Genomic DNA, 15927 nt, shown 5'->3' with positions numbered 1-15927 from the left:
GCCTTTGGATGTTTGGACATACCAGCAGAGTGTACTAGTGAGCATGTTTTACTTGTAGTTGTAAGCTACAGAACTAACGTGGACTCACTTAGGGTTATACATACAAAGACGGCACCTTAAGGAGGTCATTGGGCATTGGCATAGAGAGTTTAAAGGCAGTGGCTTACAGCCAGGCATTCAGAAGGGCAGGATCTCTGCAACCTGAAGGAATTGGCTTCTGCAATGAAATTACTCTCCTGCCTCCTTTCCCTGACTGGCTGACCTTGGGTCAAAGGACTCTATCAAAGACCATCTTCAACATCCAGGGTAAACTGAAGTGGGGCACTGAGTCAGTGAGTGACTGGGGCCATAAAATGCTCCCTGAGGGGGTGGCAAAAACTCTTTTTGGTCAGTGAGAGACTCCTTGGAAGCTGGTGAAAAAAGAATAGAAAGTGGGAAAAAGTCTCATGCACACACACACACACATACACACATATGCACTTGTGCGCACACACATACACTGGGTAAATGAAGCAAGCACAACCTCCAATAGCTTCACACATGCACATACATACACATACATACATATATACACATACGCACATACATGCATTCACACATTGTGTGGATGAACAAAGCTGTAGCCATTTTACACATATACACATGCCTGCATTTTGTGGTTGAATAGAGCAAAGCTCCAACGAGCAAGCTCCAACAACTTTAGTTTTTCTTCCACAGCTTATATGTCTTAGCAAAATCTTTCAAGAAGTACAAAAAGTCACAATGTGGTCACTTTCTATTTTTCTTATAGTTAATGATTATAATGAGTATACGTAAGAAAAATCACATTCCCCAATATTCTCACATGAGTAAACATTTTACGTATTACAAGTGAAAAAAAAAAACAAATTTTCCCAAGAACCCACATACATTTGTAACTAAGCAACTTGTTATAGATTAACAGAGTGTAACCAAGCAAGGAAAGAGTCTCAGCCAGTTTCTCTGACTGGCAGGCTGCAATTTGCAGTTATGAAGACAGGATCAATTATTTTTATTATTTATCTTAAAAAGTAATCTTATTAAAAAAATTTAAGAGAATCACAAATCTAAACTTCTCTATAACAAACAGCCATTTCTACTTTAAATCCTCAGGCTACACATTTACTCATTAACAATTTTTTATTAAATCATATCAGGAAGCTGAGGGAAAAAATGGGTACAAAAAATTATTCATCATCTTGATTACTAGCCCAGCTTTAACAAGAAAGGCATAACAGTTCAGTTGGTACTAGTTGGGCTGCCATTGTTCTTGTTCCCTGACCTCGAAAAATCCCTAGCTCAGCTGTAAAGAGTGTGAGTTTAAAAATGTACCCTAAGGTTTTCCACATTAGAGCCAGTGACAAAACTACCTAACTTTACTAACTTTACAGCCTGCATTTTTAACTTCTAAGGGTGGTGGTCATTGCTAACTATGTACATCTCTTTAAGTTATTTTCTGAGGGTAGTGGATGAATCATTAATCTGCTCCAGCAGCAATGCTTGAAAAAGATCAATCACTTTTGTTAGTGCCAATGAGGGGCTGGAAAACAAACCCCTTAGAGTTTTCATAGAACTCATAGATTAGGAGGGACTTGAGGGCAACAAGCAGAGCAAAACTCTACAACAATATGAAGTCCTCAGGTTTCTGCCTCTCTGAGATGTGTACCCATCTCGATGATCTGACTGATAGGCCTCATTCCATGAGTTCTAATGCTGTTTGTTGTTCCTCTTGCACAGCCCCTAAGGACTTGTCTTGGCATAGGCAGCTACAGACATAAAGCAGGAAGCTGGAATAGCTAGTGAAGCCATGGCTCTGACATCAACTGTTGAAGTGGAGATTGAGAATATTAAAGGATTCTAATAATAATATTTTATATAAATAATTGTAAAAGAAATAGGGGAACTAAGTAGGTCCTACTTCATGACTCTGGGAAGGGAAAACATAAATCCATCCCTGCATGCTTTAAGGCATATATCACTTATATTGATTTCCCCTTCATTGATTTAGTCACTGTGACAGTAACATCTACTCTTGAAGGTAGAGCTTCAGAATATTAAATTTTTCTAATAAAAATAATTTGTATAAATAATTAAAATAATCTGCCAAAAGAAATAAGGTTGAGGGGCCAGTTCATCTATTATTCAGGATTAGTTGGCACAGTGTGTGCTGCATTCTGTAAAAATAACCATTCGTGAAGAAAGGAAGGCAGAGAATGACCTAAATGTAAATGACCAATTGCTTTTTGTCATGTTAGCTTCCTTGTGGCCATAGATGCAAAGAGATGTGCCATCCTGGTGAATGCCCCTTTAATTGCAACCAGAAGGTAAAACTTAGATGCCCTTGTAAAAGAATAAAACGGGTAAGTATTTTAAATGATAGAACTCCTGTATGTGTTGATAGTATTTTGACTTTAATTTTAAGTTTTTTTAAGAATCTTTTTATTATACTTAAACTAAGCCTAGTTGTTCCTGTAAATACTCATTAAAAAACCAGCATTGGCAGTTCAATTTTCTGTAACTTCACAATAGAAGAAAGATGCTTTTCTATTGAATCAAGCTCAAGACCCTATTGTTGGAGTAGCACTAGTGAGTTCTAAATTGAAGTCTTTGAGCAAGGGGCTGGTGTGAGTGATAAAGTGAGTTTCATGAATTAAGAAGTGCTCTAGAATTAAGCTTGTTGTCCTTTTATATGAAGGTTTTTATTTGCTATTAGTATTCTCCTTTGAAAATAATTAATTAAAAAGACTTTATAGTCACAACTTCATAAAATAATATACAAACCTAGAAAAATCACTGTAAGATTAAAAATTCTGTAATTTTCTAAATTCAAAATTCTATAATTTTCTAAATTAAAAGTTTTGTAATTTTCACTGTATTTTCCTGTAGTAGGTAAGTTCACTATTTAAATTTGTGTTTAGTTTGTATTTAAATTGACCACATTTACATGAAAACATTTCCCAAGCTATTGTGAATCTGGACAGCTCTTCAGTTTTATGAGATGTCATGTCTTGTCCAAGTGTAGCTCCCACCCATTAGTACTTAGGTAGTGAAGGATTGTTACAGGAGCTTTAAAAATAAGTTAACTGTTGAAAGACAGGTATATAACTCTTCAGGACAACTCTAGACTTTGACTGTTGGGGTAGCAGCACTAAATGCATGCATTTTAGTGATGTGGCATGAGGTACTGCATCTGTGTGTATCTGTAGATAGATAGATAGATAGATAGATAGATAGATAGATAGGAGAATGATATATTTTTTTAAATACAGAGAAAATAAAGGAGTAAATATTTGAACCAAGATACACAATGTTTAGTAAATATATTTATAATCTTCTGCTGGCATACAGTTGTGATTTGAAAGAAAAATTGACTTAAGTTTTTCAATTTTGGTTATTTGTAGGAGTTGCCTTGCAATAAAATACGTGAAAATCAGGTTTCAGTTGAATGTGATGCAATGTGCAAGGAGGTGAAGCGGAAAGCGTCTGAGGTGATGTCTCACTGGAGGTTTTACTAATGCGCTAAGGGCCTTTTCTCTATTTGTCCCAATTTTTTATATGCTATTATTTGTGCTTATATTGTAAAGGCTACTTGTATAGGTCCATTGTGAGCTCCAAAGTAGTTTTATTACTTGCTTTAATCTGTTTGTCTACTTTTTGGCCTTTTCACCAGTTAGTGGATTTGCCCCGGCCTTAGCGAGTTGTTTCCATGGTACAGTAGCCCAGAAAACTAGGCTGAAATATACAGACATAAGATCTGGGGGTGCTTCACAGTTTGAGATGTCTTTAGTGTTGACTCTGCGGTTGCACCGACCAGTCCACAAATAATTGGTTTTATTGATTCAAAGTCTTGCCTTCCATACACTACTTTGACGGAAGTGATCAGTTTCTACTCTAAGAAAACGTAGTGTCAATAATAGATTTTAGATTCTAAATATGGTAGCTTAAAAGGAAAAGTTAAAAGTGTTTTAGTTACAGATTCCTAATGGCTTGAATTGTGATATAATCTCGTTTAGCTGGTAAAAGGAAATGTTTAAATTATAACAGGTATACCCAAATCTAAATTATATTAACCACCCTGAATCTATAGATGGACCTTGGTAAGACTTGCCAGTATAATATTTACATTTCTCCAATGTGAGATTACCAGAAGTTGCTATGGATTAGTAGAACCTGGGTGGGAAGATGCCAAAAATTTACAAAAATTTGATATCTAGTTGTTAATTTACTTTTAAATGTAAATAGATTAAAGAAGCAGAAGCCAACGCTGCTCTGGAAGAAGAAAAACGAAGGCAACAGGTACCTCAGAGATGGGCAGACTTGTCTTTTCCATAGTTGTCCAACCTACAGTGTGGGTGGCCGAGGGTGACCGAATGCAGCACAGTGTTGAGTTTGTTCTGTATACCAAAATTCTCTTGAATTATCCTGATTAGTTCTTTTGACAATTGTCATTTTATATTAATCCACTGAGAGATGGTCTTTGAGTGTAGCTTATGACTACAGTTAATGAACATTTCTATTTTCTTCAATTCAACTATTTTGTGTAGATAGTACATGGTTACTTTAGTCAATTACTGTGCACTGGGGTGCATTATCATACCATCATTGTATAGGAGCTTAGTGCTTACCAAAGGATAAAAGATGACATTTGACAATGACTCACACTCCAGATTATCCTCTTTTACAGTCAGTTTTTATTCTTCCTAAAGCAATCACTTACATTAAAGTGTGAAGCATTTTCCCCTTAAAGAATCTTTACTGTATCTTATAAAGGAACATGTGCAGAAGAGGGTGGTCATATTGATAAAGGAAAGATGCTAGTTGAGGCAGCTGCTTTTCTTTACTCATTTGGACTTCTGTGCTATAAGCCACTGATTCTTATTTCCTCATTATAATAAGGCTAAAATTGTATGGGGGGCATCTTTGCATTTGCAAGAAGGTGCTCTTGGGATATAAAATAGTGTTAAATTCAAAGCTATTGTCTATTACATGTTCAGTATCAAAGACAGGCTGACAGTAGGAAAGGATGACTTACTGTACTCAGATCTGTTTGCTCACCTAACTACACCCTAGCATTCCTTAGATCTAGTCAGTAATGGATGAGGGGCTTTTTGTTGTTTAAATCAAATTAATAATTTATTATACTGTTAGCATGAAAACCTTTCTCAAATTGTTTTCTTTCTATTTAAATAGAGAGTTGCAGATCAGTGTATTCTTTGACTGTAATACTAATGAAACTGTTTTGCTTCAGGCTGAACTGGAGGCTTTTGAAAACAGACTGAAGGGCCGTCGGAAGAAGAGCAGGAAGCGAGATGAAGTGGCCGTGGAGCTCTCGCCTTGGCAGAAGTATAAGTCCTACCTCCTTCCGGCATGTGCAGTTGTGGTGGCAGTGCTTATGTGGTACATCTTCCATGGTGTGGATTAATGATCCTTTAAATCTCCTGACATACCTCAGACTGGAGTTATATAAATGTTCAATTTCAGACGTTAGGAAACATGCACTGTAGCATATGACCCACTTCACATTCCTCTCTGTGCCCTTGTCTGGCTGTAGGTAGGACAGAATGCTTAGTGTCATCTGAGTCAGTACAGTCCCCGGGGCAGTGAGACACTGTGTACAGTCAGCAGACTGCAGCTGTAGAACAGGTAGCATTGCCCTGTGTGTATGAAGTTAGTCTTTCTCATCAGATATGTCCATGTTCAAAGGTAAAACTGAGCCATATGTGCAGCAGCAGGGGGATTTCTCTGGTCACTTACTGGGTACTTTTCTCAATCATGTAACTTTCTACTTTTTTAAAGAAATGATTCTGTAAAAGAATCTTAAATTCTAACTGGAAGCTTTGTAATTAGATTTCAGGTTAGTTTATCAGAGAGGAATTTTTATTGGTCATTGAAGCAAATTTTACACTGCATATTCTTGAGAAAATATAAACAAGGGCCAGACTAGGTTCCTCCTAGGAGGTTGTTTGTTTCTTTTTTTGGTGCAAGAAGCTTTAACTGATGTTGGCATGTTTTGTAAAACTTGTGTGTATCTTTTTTATGATAATAATAAAGGGAAACTAATATTTATGAGCAATATGTGCCGAGCACAGGGCTCGCTGTACTTGGGCTTTATGTACTTGATTCCATTTTTTTACTGTAATTCTTGATATGTTATAGCTGAAAATAATCCATTTTGTGAAATCAAACTGATAGAGAAATTAATAAGCCAAATTACATAGATTTGTATGTCATTTAAAGTAGTTTTGCTATTTAATTTTATGATTGTTTTCATTAAAAATTTTCATACCAAATTTGTGATAAAGGATATTTATTATTATTTAAGACACCCAGGAGTTCCTGATTTTAGGTAAGACATTAGTATTGATGGGCAAAACTCTAGTGAGGATGCAGAACACAGAACCACTACACGTGATGGATGCACAATTTAAACATCACTCCAGAGGAAAAGATAAATCCTCATGCAAGAGCAAGCAAAGAGTAGACTCACAGAAAACAAGTGTGGTTTCATGTGGTAAGTGGTATTGAGAAAAGTAAGAAATGGGGCTAGAAAGACAGCTCACAGGTCAAAGCACTGTCTGCCCTTCCAGAGAACTCAGCTGTGTTCAGACCCGCACCTGAACGTTCTCCAGCTCCCCCAAGCATCAGAATACATACAACTGGTATACAGACAAAACATGTGCACACATAAAACAAAAATAAATAAATGTGTATTAAACAACACCAGTAGTATAGAGAGTGATAGAAAGGTGGAAGTACGTCAGTTCACTCAGGTGAGCGAGTCCCTCAGAGAGGGATGCTTGAGCTGTGACCTGAAGGATCACATCAGAAGACTGAGGGAAAACTATGAGAAGAGAAAGCAGTAAGTACGTCACTAAATTTGGGACTTGATATGTTTGGCATAGCTGAAGGTCAGAAAGAAGGCTGAGAAATGAGGAAGTTAAATTTAATTTGAGAAGGTACAAAGTCTAGGCCGGTCCTGCTGGGTGAGAGAGAGACTAAGCTAAGGATTGGGTTTAGTCTAGTTAGCATGGACAGCACTGAACAGTTTTAGGCAAGGAAGACACCTTTCTCTTTTGGTTTTTGCAGTTGCTGGCTACATGGAGAATGAGATCTTCAGGGGATGGTTCTGGGGTGGGGCTTGGGGGAGAGAGGGGTGACAGCAAGCAGTCCAGGCTGCAAGCACTTAGGACTGATTCAGTTACATGGGACTCTAGCGACTGGCATGAAGATGCTGCAAAAGTTTGTGGAGGATGGAGAAATGCAAGGAGGAGCGAGGGCCTTCCTCAAGGTCAAGGGGAAGTCTAAATTCAAGAAGTAGAAAGCTGACCTTTGCTTTTGACTGTGATGTTAGATGACAAAATAAAGAAGGAGAAAGTTAACCAATAGTCACCAGGAATAGCAGACGGAAACTGTTCTTCTCCTACTTTTACCTTGTGACACTAACACAATGTAAAAAAGTTTTCTGTTTACATTTGTGGACAATTTATAGGGGACATTTGGAGACTTGGTTCAGTGTAGACACATCCATCTCCAACACCTAGTGTTTGCATTTCTGCTGCTTCCACTCTTCACATGGACTGCAGCTTGATCTCGGGCAGCGGTCTTCAATACTGAAACTGGCGAAGGAACTTGATGGAAAAAAGCACAGCATCGACTGTTTACTTTCTGTAAAGAAGTTTCTTAATTCTTGAGTTTCATGGCTATTAATGTTAAGGATTTTAAACACGGGTAAGTGTTCTCTGGTTGTGTGTAGAATTTTAATATCAACTGTCCCGAGCCTTATTTCGTTTCCTTTCAAGAAGTACATGTTTGAGGTAGTGTTTCACCTCACCTCTGATGTTCTTTATTGACACTCAACAGAATTCTTTGTTTTTCTGAGTCCCTGGTACACTGAATAGTCCTCCCCACTCCAACTGTGTGTATGGCTTGTGGCTTCCTCCACCGAAGCAGACAACACTGAAGGAGTGATGAGCCAGGTTAAGATACAGTAGGAAAAATGGCCCCTTAAGAGAGAAACTCAATGCTGGAGTTGACTTTCTCAGCTTCAGGCCTTTTATAGTCACGATTATTAAAGAACTCTAAAATACTTCAGTGTCCAGACATGGTGCTAAATGAGTGTCCAGGAAGCTGAGAAAGGAGGGCTATGAGGTTTAGACCAGGCTGGGCTACGAGAGGTCAAAAACCTAGAGGTATAATTGGGAGCCAACATTTCCGGGGCTAGATAAGGGTAGTAAGGTGACTTGTGCTGCTGTTAGTCTTCCTGTTCTGGGAATGGGAAGCAAGGCAGATGGACAAGCTCTGGAGCCCAAGGTGACACAAGAGCTCTTTCTGTCCTGTGGAAGTTGCCCACTGCTGAGTAGCAGTCACAGAGCCACTAACCCTGGGCTTTGGGTCCTTGTCACTAACAGGTTTCATAGACTGAGAAGCAGAACAGTGGCTGTCTCCTGGAAGATAGAGACTTAGGAGAAGTGGGAGGAACTGGGAAGCCCCCGAGCTCTCCAGACACCTTTAAAAGACCCCACATGATCAGCTATCCATCTTGAAAACCATTTTTACACATTTTAGATTCAAGGTTTTTGTGAAACACCTGGCAGAGAGTGCTTTAAGAACTTTACTGTGGCCATCTCCTACCTTTAAGACTTCTCCAGCAAACCTCAAAATAACAAAAGAGGCTCTGGAAGTGGACTCACCTCACATTTGTCTTTTTCCTTTTATTGAAGACTTTTTTCTCACATACCTGGTTATTGTTTTCCCTTTTTCTGCTCCTCCCAGCTCCTCCTCGCCTCCCCTGTGATCCGGTTTTTCCTCCTTTCTGTCTCTCATTGGAAAACAAGCAGGCTTCTAAGGAATAATAATAAAATAAGATAAAAACTAATATCAGAATAGGACGAAAGAAGGAAAAGAGCTGAAGAAGAGGGACAAACAGATGCGGAGAGCCGCTCACCCACGCACTCGGGAAGCACTTAAAACACTGAGCCATAAGCCATAATATATATGGACCTGTAAAGGTGGGGGGGGGTCCTAATAATGACATTGTGAGGAAAGGAACTTCCAAAGATGTTGAATTCATTTCCTGTTGGCTGTCTACTACTGGGTATGTAGTAGTTTGTTTCCTCAGTGAGACTCCCCTGGAAAAACTAAATTTTTATTTGCAAGGGGCTCTCAGTTGTAGGTAGGCCTTTTGCATGCTGCCTCATGAGTTTATACACTCACTGAGGCCCTTGACTTAGAGGCCCTTGTTTCCTTGGTGTCCTCCATCCCTCTGGCTCTTACATTCTCTCTACCTCCTTTTCTGCAGGGTTCTCCCTGTCCTGAGGAAAGGGATGGAATGGAGGCATTTTATTTAGGGCTGAGTGTTCCAAGCCTCTCACTCTACATATATCTGGCTGTGGTCTCTGTATTTGTTCCTGTCTGCTGCAGGAGGAAGCTACCCTGATGATGGCTGAGCAAAACACTGGTCTATGAGGATAGCAAAATATGCAAAGTCATTTTATTGCTACTTTTTTTTTCTTTTTCTTTTTTTATGAGAACAGTGGTGTTTGGGTATTTGGTTTTACCATAGGTCATCAGACAATCTAGTCTCTGGTTCTTGGTCTCCCAAGCAGTGTCAGGTATGGGTTCTATCTTATGGGGTGGGCCTTCACTCAAATCAGATACTGGTTGGTTATTCCCATAAACTTTGTGCCACCATTGCCCAAGCATATCTTCCAGGCAGGACACCATTGTAGATCAAAGGGTTTGTAGCTGGCTTGTATTTATGGTTATCTTTTATTTATTTTATTATTTTTTTTTTGTAGTATGCAGAGTACCTGCCTGTACCAAAGACTCTAGAACGTATGGGTGAAGGCTCTGTGTAGGCACAAGCTTGACTTCCATGTTCCGTGAGGGGTGTGCGTGTGTGTGTGTTGTCTTAAGCAATAGAGCCTTACTTGTGGAGGACAACCTATACTTTTGGCAACAGCCAGGGTTGTTTGGGTGTTCCCGTAGGACCCCTTTAGCCACAAACTCAATTAGATGTAACCCAATCCCAGTACTGAAAGTCTTATTTGGTGACAGGAGATGGCCAGATGGGTCTCTGTCTCCACCATTATTTGGAGACTGCATTTAGATCACCTTCAGATATCTATATGTTTTTAGAAACTTGTACTATATTATGTTTCTGTATTACTCCTTTTTTTTCCATATTACTCCTTAAATTGCCCTTAATTTTAGCTGTCTCTCCCCAGGTCCCCTCCCTATCCCCTTGCCTTTTCCCTTCCCCACTTGATCCTCCTGTTCCAGTTCCCACCTCTATCCAACCATAACTATTCTAACTCCCTTTCCTAGGGAGATCTGTTCCCCCTAGTTCCTTACTCCATACCCAACCTCTGTGGTTCTTGTTCCCTGACTTAAAAATTTCCCTCACTCAACTACCCAGATTGTGCCTTTCTGAACATCAAATTGTTAAAGATTTTCTGCATCAAAGCCACTAACAACATTTAAACCCAACTATACTAACAATCTACATCTCTAAATTCTTCCTAAGGGTGATGGTTGAATCATTCATCTGCTCCAGTAGCAATACTTGGAGGAGATCAATCACTATTATTGTAAGTGCCAATGACACTGCCCAGTAAGGGGCTGGAACCCCCCTTAGAGTTTTCATACAGCTCATGGATTGTGAGGATGAGATGACCAAGAGGGCAACATGCAGAGAGAAACTCCGTAACAGCATGAAGCCCACAGGACACTCTGCCTCTCAGAGACACACCCCATGTGGCTGTACTAACCAGAGGGTCGGTCGCCATGAGTTCTAAAGCTGTTTGCTGTTCTCACAAGGTCCCTGAAAAGTGCTCCATTATGGAAATATACCACTTTTTCTTTATCCATTTATCTCTTGAGGGACAGCTAGGTTTATAAATGTCGTTTTTATAGATGGAGGTTGAGATGAGAGCTGTGGGCAAGCTGTACAACTATCTGTTTTAACTATCCCTAGGCCTGGGCTTGGAAGCTTCTAGCCTTTACAATTTAATCTTCCAAGACGACTGAATCAGTCTGGCTTCAGCCGGCTTCTGTCTGAATTGCTCTGCTTGGCCTCATACTAACTTTGGTAATATATTCTAATCTTATGGCTCATCCTCCTCTGGCCTGTTCTGTCTTCACTTATATCTAACTTGTTCTCTCTGCAACCTGGCTTTGTAAAACTGCACCCCCCCCCCACACACATTCACCTTGCTGCTCTTGAGTAGCCTCTCTTTCCTGTATTGTTCTCATGAGTTGGGTGTATCCTATATCAGACTCATTCTGTCAAATCTTTCTCTGATTTGTCACCCTGTCAGCCCCTCAATTAGATGTCACTTTCAAACATCGCTGCTTCCTTCTACAAACAAGCCTTACTTTTACTGTTAGGAATTAAAGGTATGTACGAAGGACATGTCTGTATTCCAGCCAGATCATGCTGTAAGCCAGGGCGTGTCTGCCTTCTGCTGGATCATATAGACCTAGAAGGTCTTTGGATATAATCTCTTGCCAGAGCAGCCATGTCGCTGGATTAAAATTCCTCTACACAGGTTGTGTCTGCTTGCTGGCCTTGATGAATAAACCAACAATGAACATAGTTGAGCAAGTGTCTCTGTGAGACAGCGAGTGCATACCCATGTGTCACTTCACTTTATGCTTATTGGTCACCATTCCTGGAGGAGTAAAGAGGATGCTTGCCAAGGATGAGTGCATTTGAGCAATAGGATGGTACCCGAAGCTCCCGAGGAGGGTGAAGTGAAGGAGTGTTCTTCCGAGATTTCCTTGTGAGCCAGTTCTTAGTGTCTTTGTCCCAAGTGAGTACCAGAGTGTATTAGAGGATGGTGACTCAGAAATATTAGGTCTGCATACAGCATTATAAATCATCACGGAGGACTTGACTGTGTGGTAGATTATGATAGGTATGCGTTGTTTTTTGAGACAGTCTTACTATGCAGCCCCAACTGGTGTGCAGCTAGCTCTCTGTAGACCAGGCTGGCCCCAGACTCACAGAGATCTGTGTGCCTCTGCCTCTGGGATTAAGGGTGTGTGTTTCCAGTCCTAGCATCTTTCCCTCTTAAGATAAACTCCTCCTCCTCTGTATAAAGTTCCAGTTTGCCTGGGGTTTTGTCCTATTTAATTTTGTTTCACAGTTTTGTATCTTTGTAGCATCTGACAATATACTCTGATGATTTAATACCCTTCCCATGTTATTTGCAAATATTTTCAATAGCTGAAATATGTGTGTTGATTTTATTGTTCATTTAGTTGTTCCATTGGAATGAAGTTCTCGGAAGGCATGAGCTCTGGCAGCTGGCAAACCCTAAATGAATGGGACAGAACACCAAGTAGATCAGCAGTGGAGTACTGTGACACTTGTCCACCATCATGCTGAGATGCCAACCACTTTGCTAAGAAAGCCCCACCCCAAATTGCCTTCATCTGTAGTATTAAGGTCTAATTTGACCTATAGTTAGCACCATGAAGAATCTACTTAGCTATAGTTATGTCATGGCCAAACGTTACTCTGTAAAAAAATCACCCTGTCTAGAGGCATATTTCTTTAAGTTAATTTTCTGTAAGTCTCTTAAAAAAAAAAAACAACTATCAGAATCATTTGTTTTAACATTTTGAGATAGGCAGTATATAATTCTTATCTATAGTCTGCATACCTCAAAATGGCACACCAGAACATTCTTCGTGCTGTGAGAGCCTTGATTTTAAGGAAGGGTTCTGCTTATTCTTATGACCAAGTCAAAGAAGATGAAGGCATGGAAAATTATTTCTATGACTAACACACACATGGGTATTTTGTCAGTAATCCCCATAAATCTCTTTAATGTTTTTGTTTTTTATTATAAATATATGAATAGTTTGATATATGCCTGAAATGATAGACAATAAAACTTCCAGAATGGTACCAGAGATGTTCATTTTTGTATTAAGAGTATTTTAAGTCATGGACAGTGATTATTCATGTTTTAATAAATTGAGGGGCTGGAGAGTCCAATTGTAATGCACTTGCCTAGCAAAGCTAACAACCACAGCTCTAATAATGTAAGTTTAAGTATGTGACATGATTTTTTAAAAAGAATAATTTCACAGTGATCATTAAAAAAATCATGAGTACACTTCATAATTAAATTAACTTGAAAATAAGACATGTTTGCTTTCTTACAGTATTAAAAATTACAAAGTCTAAACATAGATGTTCATTCTCATTTCTTATACTGGGCTCCCAGCAGTGTAAAGTACCACGACTACTGGTTCTGATACTCACAGCAGCTGCAGCTATTAGGAGGAGGTATTCGGAGCGTTCACCTTCTCAGTACAGTCAGCCTTAGGAATCCAACATAGAAGAGCCAGGAACACCATGAAGAATCTACTTAGCTATTTCAGGTTTATAGTTCTGCATCATCTCCACCAGAGGGCAGAACTCTGAAAAGAAAGAAACTCAACTGAGCCTTCAAGATGGGTGTATGTTCACCCACTGTTCCATCACAGACTGCTTAACTCTGGCCTTCAGGGTGGAGTTGGCAAACGTGTCTCCTTGGCTCTGGGTTCTCAGATGGGGGCCCTGTGGGTGGTGGTGTGGGCTGAGGCAGTGTCTCAGTCAGAACTCAGTCGCAGAATGTTACCATCTCTGGGGAGTGTCAGGTCACTGCCGACCAGATGACCTCAAGCGGGTTATGCCAGTTGCCTCTCATCTCTAAGTTAAAGAGGGTATGTGCAAAATGCTTAACGCAGAGCCCGGCATGCTGGAACACTCGGGGTTTGTGAATTGTGAAACACTTGTTAGAAATTGCATTCCTCACTGATGCTGGAATAACTTGAGGTCAAGTGTCCCATGCCTTTAACTACACATAGATGATATTCCCACACTGCATGTCTTTTCTGAAGCAAAGTACCCATTACCACTTCCTTCCAGGCGTACAAATGTGCCTTTGTCCACACAATGCTACTCAAAGTCATATTGTCTGCTTACTATATGTGGCCTTCTTAGTGGGCTACAGTATAACCTTGAATAATTATTGAAATTTTGAAGATTTTGATTAAAACTGCATTTAAAACTCATGTTTAAGAAAACTTAAATTTTTGTTTTCCTTGGCGTTTTTTTTTTTCAATTTTTGATAAATATTTAAGAATTGTCTTGGGCTTCAATGCAACCTTTGCTTTGGAATGTCCACACTGCTTTCCTTGATGCTATCAGAATGCGGCTCCCTGTCTGACAGGTGCGAATTTGCTGGCCCCTGATTTTAGCCTGGGCATGTTCTTGTCAGACAATCGCAGGCTCGAGTTCTCCTGGCCCATGAAGCTCAAACAGCAACGCAGTCCCCCCCTCCCCCAACCAACTTGTAGCAGAAGACAGATTTGCAATTTGTGTAACGCGAATAATGCCTGCCTTCGAAACCTGACATCTTTTCGAACACAACAAACTTGTCATTGGATCGCTAGTGCCTGAAGACAGTCATTTTGATACTTGCCTGGCTAGAATCCTGTATGAGGGGATAGACTGTTCTAGATGTGTTAATGAGAGTTCAGAGGAGAGCCGCCCTTTACACTACTCAACAAAGTTCTGGCCTCAACAAAGGCCAGAAGCTGCTGCCCCATAGTTGAAGGGTTTGTTTGGTTTTTTCCTGGTGTGGAGGATGGGGGTAGTAGACTCTTGGCTCTCATCTGCCATAGAAAAATAACTTTTTTGAAGGCTGGGGTGGGTATGGAGGAACTGTCTCATTAAGGGTTATGGGTAGGGCCCAGGGACGTGAGTGAAGGGAGGGAGTGGTCTGCGGGTGGGGTCTGCCCAGCAGACAAAATATGGGGCTCCCATCCCCTGAGTATAACTTCACTCCGAGTGAGGAGAAAGACACCCGTAGTGCCTCTCCTCGAGATCCATAGAGCAGAGAAAAGCGACCGAGATAAGAGTGGACAGAGGAGAAAGATATGTTCACGAAACGGCCCCCCGCCCTTGCTCCGGAGGAGTACAGCCGCCGAGCTGACGCCCCAAAGAGGGTAAGATCCACCCTCCTCGCTCCTCCAGCACACAGGTCGCGTGGCCTGAGTCCTGGTGACTTCAGAGTCAACCTTTTTTCTCCCTGTCCCTTCCTCCCTTCATCAGGTGCCACCTCCTTCCCGTCCGTAGGTCAGTGAGCGCAGACTTCTCAGTGGCTCGCTATAGTCCCAGGCAGACGGTCCTTCACTCCTGTGGCTTGGCGTCGGAGACGCTGGCAGTCATGGGCAGGGTTTCCTTCAGCGTTCGGGTCAGCTCGGTGCGGAGAGCCCGCTGCTCTTGTCCTGGGCGATGCTACCTCTCCTGCAGAGTCCCTCCAACCACCGCCCTCCGTACACTGAACGGGCTTGGCTGCGCGGGGGTTCCGGGGGAGACTGCAGGTGGAGTCGTCGGACCTGGCCCCTTGGGGACCCGTGGCTTCCTCTCCGGGTCCAAGTTCCAGGCTCCCGGCAGCTGGAAGGATTGCTTTGGAGCCCCGCCTGCTCCAGACGTAAGCCTGCATCCCTACTGCCCGCGCCCTTGCTACTAGTTCCGTGACTAGATCCCATTTGTAGTAGCGTCTCCCACTGGGGATCAGTCAATGCCCCGGGATGGCCCTATGCATTGGCACCGCACAACTCAGAGCTGGAAACGCCCGGGTCCCCGGCTTGCGAACTTACTCTGGGACAGGTACCGGACCCGGGCGCACCGAGCACTGTCCGCGGTTTGCGGCGCGGGTTTGGAGCTGCTAGGGTTTGGGACGGTTTTCCTCCCGCAGTCCTGGGAAGTGTTAGCCTTGCTGCCACAATCTGCAGAGAAAAAGGAAGGGCACTGCAGAGGGTCCCCCTGACCTGAGCCTCAGGAAACCCAGTCTAGGTTGCAGCCATCCTTATCTGCTGGGTCCTTAGGGTCTTGGAATCAGCTGC

The 15927-nt window shown here is 41.4% G+C and overlaps 2 protein-coding genes across 3 annotated transcripts in view; both read left to right on the top strand.

The window, feature by feature from the left end:
• Nfxl1 (nuclear transcription factor, X-box binding like 1) overlaps nucleotides 1-6294 on the top strand; it is a 40456-nt gene extending 34162 nt beyond the window's left edge. Inside the window, exons 20-23 of the mRNA XM_021162149.3 lie at nucleotides 2274-2378; nucleotides 3420-3506; nucleotides 4261-4314; nucleotides 5267-6294. Of these exons, the coding sequence (XP_021017808.1) occupies nucleotides 2274-2378; nucleotides 3420-3506; nucleotides 4261-4314; nucleotides 5267-5440 (420 nt within the window). The 3' untranslated portion in view covers nucleotides 5441-6294. The remainder of the gene's footprint in view (nucleotides 1-2273; nucleotides 2379-3419; nucleotides 3507-4260; nucleotides 4315-5266) is intronic.
• Nucleotides 6295-14835: 8541 nt separating this feature from the next.
• Corin (corin, serine peptidase) overlaps nucleotides 14836-15927 on the top strand; it is a 214384-nt gene continuing 213292 nt past the window's right edge. The window contains exons 1-2 of one of the 2 annotated variants that reach the window (XM_021163653.3): nucleotides 14836-15024; nucleotides 15131-15512. In XM_021163653.3, the coding sequence (XP_021019312.1) occupies nucleotides 15246-15512 (267 nt within the window). In that variant the 5' untranslated portion in view covers nucleotides 14836-15024; nucleotides 15131-15245. The remainder of the gene's footprint in view (nucleotides 15025-15130; nucleotides 15513-15927) is intronic. The other variant, XM_029477597.2, reaches the window with a different exon arrangement.

The sequence above is a fragment of the Mus caroli genome, unplaced genomic scaffold, assembly GCF_978045245.1.
Source record: "Mus caroli unplaced genomic scaffold, Mus_caroli_1 scaffold_4, whole genome shotgun sequence".
Taxonomy (NCBI): Eukaryota; Metazoa; Chordata; class Mammalia; order Rodentia; family Muridae; genus Mus; species Mus caroli.
The sequence above is the reverse complement of the archived record's forward strand: the minus strand, read 5'-3'. Positions and strand labels throughout refer to the sequence as shown.